At 37.0% G+C, this 6,000-nt stretch overlaps 1 protein-coding gene across 3 annotated transcripts in view; it reads right to left on the bottom strand.

Annotated features, from left to right (window-relative positions):
- Positions 1-4,988: 4,988 nt before the first annotated feature.
- Positions 4,989-6,000, bottom strand: part of CCDC14 (coiled-coil domain containing 14) — a 43,116-nt gene continuing 42,104 nt past the window's right edge. The window contains exons 13-14 of one of the 3 annotated variants that reach the window (XM_036243834.1): positions 5,539-5,924; positions 5,218-5,341 (exon numbers count right to left, since the gene is read on the bottom strand). In XM_036243834.1, coding sequence (XP_036099727.1) covers positions 5,325-5,341; positions 5,539-5,924 — 403 coding nt within the window. In that variant the 3' untranslated portion in view covers positions 5,218-5,324. Of the gene's footprint in view, positions 5,925-6,000 lie in introns of all 3 variants that reach the window. The other 2 variants (XM_036243833.1, XM_036243832.1) reach the window with 2 other exon arrangements.

Here is a 6,000-nt window from a genome sequence, read left to right as displayed (position 1 = left end):
CAGTTACTTTTTCCAGGTATATATGATATATTACCAGTCTAGGTAACTAATATTCCCAAGGGAATATGAATGTACAGAGAGAAAGAATAACACAAACAAGGCGCATATGCTTAGCAGTCCACGCTAAAGGAAACAAAACCAATGGACCAGTCAGAGAAGAATTTAAAATACATATTATAAATATGTTTAACAAAATAAGAGAGAGTATTGGATATATGAAACAGAAACAGACAGTTATAAAGAACAAACTATGTAAATAATATAAGTTGAAATTAAGAATCAGTAAGTATATTTATTAGCAAAATAGATTATAACTAAAGAACAAAATCAGTGAGATAAAAGATCAGAAAACTTTCCCCAGAAAAGTCAAGAATAGACACATAAATGGTAAAAATAACAGAAAAGTTAAGAGACATGAAGGTTTGATGTAGAAACTTAATAGGAATTAATGAGAAACAGAAGGAGAAAAATCAATTACAAAAAAATTTGAAGAAATATTAACTGAAATTTTTCTAGAATTAGGAAAAAATATATAAGATCACTGATCTAAAGAGCTAATAGAGCAATAACAGGCAAGTTAGGGGATGAGAGAAGTTGCTTTATGTGTTAATCATTCATTATTCCAATAATCTGACCAGATTATTAGACTGGATGGGGTGGGGGGAGGGAAGAGGTGATGACAGTGGTCTGAATCTCTGGTGGAAAAAAAAGGATCACTAGCTTTGTGGTGGGGGAAGAGTGGAGTAGTGGGATATAGGTCATGGTTCAAATAAGAAAGACCTATTTACGCAAAGATTTGTTAATTTCTAGTTTCTGTCTTATCTTCCACCAACCTATCTCAGCCAAGTCTGATAGTACTGAATAACCTAAAAAAATAAAAAAAAAATTTAAAAAAAGATTTTCTCTCCATCTACTGAAGCTCTCTGGATTTCAAATTTTATTTTTCCTTTACTCATTTCTTCTTGCCAAACCGCAAACTACTACCCTCCAAGAGGTCTGTTCTGCTTGTTTTGGAGCTGCTGACTTTTAAAATATTTGATTCTGGTCTCCTACCCCATTCTGGGCCTAGAGCTCACAGCCAAGAACAGAATAATCTGGAAAGGATGATGGGGAGAAAATATGTACCTTGGCTGTGTGTTTCCTACCGAGCAGTGGGCAACATTTCTTGTTATAGATTCCAACAACTGTTTAAGTCTCCAGCTCCAAAGGTGACCGTTTTTTCATCCTGGATAGTGTATGATGCCTCTGCATGTCTCCAGGAGATCTCCATGGAGAAATGAGCCATCTTACCCTCCAGGCTGAGCAGAAGATGGTGCTAGGTTCCTGGAAATGTCAGAATTCACTGTGAATGTCAGTGTCAATGGGAGAAAAACTCACGTACCTTTCTCTGCCTAGTTTAAAAATAAGAATAGTGACTTAAATGGAATTGGCCAAGTGACAGGTAGAAAAGTTGTTTTACTAGCATTATGTCACATGCTAAACAGATTTTAAGAACATTGTGTACCTTGCCTGACTGGTGTGACTCAATGGATTGAGTGTCATCCCATGAATTGAGAGCTCTGGGTTCGATTCCCAGTCAAACCACATGCCTGGATTGCAGGCTCAATCCCCAGTAGAGGTCATGTGGGAGGCAGCCAATTGATGTTTCTCTCTCTCTAATAAAATCAATAAAAAATAAAATGAAAAACATTGTGTACCTTTCATAAAGCAAAAGTAAAACCTTAAGGGTCTAGTACAGTACACACATTTACATGAAGACCACATATCTTATATATAATTAGTGATCATCAGCATCCATTTAGTGTTTATAGTTCTAAAAGTATTGTCCCTTGTTTAATCCTCACAGATCCCAGAGGAAATAATTTATTATTAGATTATGCTAGTAGAGAATGGCATAGATTCTGGTAACAGAGTTAGGCCCAGGGGTTCAAATAGTTATGAGATGTAGCTGAAAGTGGGAAGACAATATAGGGAGGAAAGCAGACTGGGACTCATAGTAGCTGGTTCACGGTGTTAGCTGTGTGGCCTTGAGCAAATGGCTTTACATTTTTGGTTTGTCTCCATTTCTAAAAATGAGATTGACTTAGGTGATCATAAGGTCTCTTTTAGCTATAAAAGTCTGTACAATACAAAGCAAAAATTACCCACAATGTTTTTATACCAGTATTTCAATCTTCTAAGTCGGGAATGCTAATAGAAACAGTGATGTTCAAAAACTAGTCTAGAGATAGATGGAGTTGTTCACAGACACCAGGAATGTCACAGCTTTTTTTGAATCACTCGTGACAAATAACGACCTACCTTCTTTCCATAAATCTTCTCTGGAGTCGGCAGGGCCATCCTTGATTAGAAGAATGGCATGTCTACTTCATATAGAGTACTAAATAACCTGAGCAGAACCCTCGCAGTTGACTAATTCAAAGAAATGTTTTGTCAAAATGCTAGAATAGATGATTAAATATTGCTGATTCGTGGAGTGACTATAGAGAACTTGTAGTCAAATTCTCACATTTTATAACTGGAAAACAAAAGTTCATGCAGAAAAACAGCAGCAGAACCCCAGTGACTTCATGTTTAATGGCTATTTCTCAGCCTGGAGCTTAAGACATTCTATAATTTGACCCCAACTCTTCTAAATGTGTTATCATCATCTATTATTACCATTATATAATCTTGACCCCTCTATTTTAGTCAGGTTGGTGTACCTACCATCATCCTCTTAATATACTCTTCAACCAACTCCCACATTTTATGATACTGACTTCCTTTGGTGTAAACATTTTGAGGATACTCACAGGATTGTTAAAATCCTATGCATTATTTAAGATCCAAATGAAATTTCTTCCCTTCTAGGTCTTCCCCTACCATTTTTTGGCTTCCTTCTTCTCTAAACTTCTATGAAATCCAGTCTCTTCCATTTTGTTAGGGTCATATTCCACCTTGAAATTTAACTGAATTCTTTCATGTTTCTATGCCATGTGTATCAAATAAATAGTACTTCATCTTACATCAAATGAATCTTATATCAAATAAAAAGCCCCTCAAGGATTTCCCAGTCTCGTTTGTTCTTCAATCAAACTATTAACCCCTATTTAAATGAACTCATAAGCATTTTAAATTTTCCTTTGCACATAAGGATGTTTGTTCTGTATTAAAGGCTAAATAGAACGATCATATAATAATTTTAAGAATTTATTTCCACATATGAATAACAATTGAGCATTTGGGAGTAGACAGATGGCATACAATTTCATTCCTTGCTTTAATATTTTGTACTTCTGAACTGCACTTCTGAACTTACATGCTAAAAAATTGTGACCTGGTCCGGCCAATGTGGCTCAGTGGTTGAGCATCGACCCATGCACCAAGAGGTAGCTGGTTTGATTCCCAGTCAGGACACATGCCCAGGTTGTGGGCCTATTCCCCATTGCGGGGCATGCAGGAGGCAGCCAATCAATGTTCTCTCATCGATGTTTCTCTCTCCCTATCACTTCCTCTCTTTCTAAAATCAATAAAGGAAATAAAAGAAAGAAAATGTAAATAAAAAAAAAGGAATTGTGACCTATTACCTCCAAATAAACCAATGTATTAATTTATGAAAAAAAATTAAAAATATTAATGGAAAATTCTGTGAAAATAGCGTAGAATTCAACTAACAAACTTTGACTCAAGAAATTTATATTTCTAAAATTTGAGTATATCAGACTGTATCTGAGTACTTCAGAAGTTGTAGCACCAGTATTTTAAAAAAACAGCAGAAAGAGGTTCTGGGGCCAGCAGAACATTCTTTTTTTGTTGTTAATCCTCACCTGAAGGGAGTGGGGAGAGCAGGAGAGAGAGAAACATTGATGTGGGAAAGACACATCAATTGGTTGCCTTCCCATATGACCCCAACTGGGGCGGGGGATCAAACTTGCAACCCAGGTACGTGCCTGACTGGGAATTGAACCTGCAACCCTTCAGTCTGCTAGGTTGATGCTAACTGCGGAGCCAAATTGGCCAGGGCTGGCAGAAAACTCTTTAATGGTAAAGCCTATTCAAGCACTAAACACATGAGACCAGGCAGGTGACCTGTATGGAGTATTAGTGATAGCACAACACTCAACTTCCTAAGAGTTAAAATGTACTGCTTACATGGAGGGAGGAGAGTCTGAATAATTGGGGGTGCTAGTATAGAGAAGCAGAGCCCAATCTAGTTCATATTATTTATAGAATAGAGAAAGTTCTCAGCTCCAGTACTGAAAATAATTGGTCCAGAAAGGCGTAATTACAACCAGTGCAAGATTTACTAACCCCATCATGTTCAAATATAATAAAGACAAAAACCAAATATTTATAAAAAAAAATTTTCCATCACTGAAACTTATCTGTTAGCATTTACCAGTCTGACTTTATTTTTTAAAGATCTTAAACGTGCATTCAGGATAAAAATAAATAGAAATGCCAAAGTTTTAAGAAACCATATGCTAACTTAGAATGTTAGCTATATTTTATTGGACCACAGAATGTTTTTTAAGAGGTGGACTACTTTTTGTCCTAAATGTTTATACATCTCATCAAAAGCACTAGCCTGTAGCACAGAGCATCCCATAAAAACAACAGAATGCCATTACAAAAAAAAAGAATCCTGAAAGAGAAACTCTAGTTTGAATATAGTAAACTATACCCAGAGACTCCTTTCCAATCATCTTTTAAGAATCCTTCCAACCTTTACCCTTTGCCCAGAAGGGTAATAAAAGAACTCTAATTGCTAAGTACTAAAATAAAATATTATTTATAGTATTTCCCAAGTTATCTACAACTTTCTTCTCTTAGCAAATGTCAATTTAAGATGACTTTTTATAAGCTCCAGTGTCAATATATTCCAATAATAAATTTATTCAATTTATTTTTTCACACATAATTAATATAAAATATCATTTCTCTATAAAGAAATTTAAAATATACATTCAATGTAACCAAGCTACATTGATACTGAATCCGTTTTCTTCCGAGCTCATTTCTCTAGCAGACCAGACTTCAAGGACTCCTGCAGTCGAGCAATGTTGGCATCCAGTGCTGCAAGGCCATTTCGGAAGTCCTGTTCATCACGAGATGTGAATGTTGAGAAAGAAGAGAAGCTCCAGTCCGATGCCAAGTCAGAATTTAAAAAGCTGCCATCGGAGACAGCACTACCTTTCACTTGAAAGCCGCAGCTCTGGCGAGTGGAGGGGCGGTGACGCGCAGCGGGCTCCTGCTCCGCGGCGGCGGGGATCTTGCCGATGGCTTCCTTTATTTTTTTGAGGAGCTGCTTGTCCTCCATTTCAGCGGTTCTGGAAAGCTTCTCAGATGAATCTTCTTCCTTTTTGGAAGAAGAACAAACTCTAGGTGCACATGATTTCTTTTCTTTTTCTGAGACAGGTCCGCTGTTGCTGAGCAGCTGTGGTGGAACGGCACTGATCTGTGGCTGGGGGGATAACCTCTTGGATAGTGGTGATTTCCTTTTAGAAGTACTTCTAGCAAACGGAATATAAATTGTATTATCCAGATTACACTCACCTTCTATTAAAGTTGTAATTTCGCTCTCCTCATCAGAATCTTGTTTTGAAAGGGGAGAGATGATTCCAGGGGCTGATACTTCCTCCATGCTCCTAGTATTAGTACGTTGAGGGCTTTTGGAAGGCAGAACATTTTCATAGGGCCGGTCTGGAACTATGCATTCTTCATTGTGAACTGCAGAAAGTGGCTCTGAATGTGTAAAAGTGTGATCCGTTTCTAACTTATTTAAGTAGCTCATTATGGAAGTCTGAGCAGGGATTGGGTCATGTTGCGGTTGTTTTTCATAAATGTTCAGAAGTGATTTGGTAAGATTATTCCCAGGCTTGCAGCGAGCAGTGTCCATGCTAAGGTCTGAGAGCAGCTTTGCCATACTGCTTTGTAAAGTTCTGTTAAGAAGAATTTAGTACACTAATTATTTTTTACCCATTTCTTTCATTTATGTATATATTCCTCATCTTTAAA

This window comes from Molossus molossus, unplaced genomic scaffold (assembly GCF_014108415.1).
Source record: "Molossus molossus isolate mMolMol1 unplaced genomic scaffold, mMolMol1.p scaffold_m16_p_5, whole genome shotgun sequence".
Taxonomy (NCBI): Eukaryota; Metazoa; Chordata; class Mammalia; order Chiroptera; family Molossidae; genus Molossus; species Molossus molossus.
Note: the sequence above shows the minus strand (reverse complement) of the source record. Positions and strands in the feature narration are given on the sequence as shown.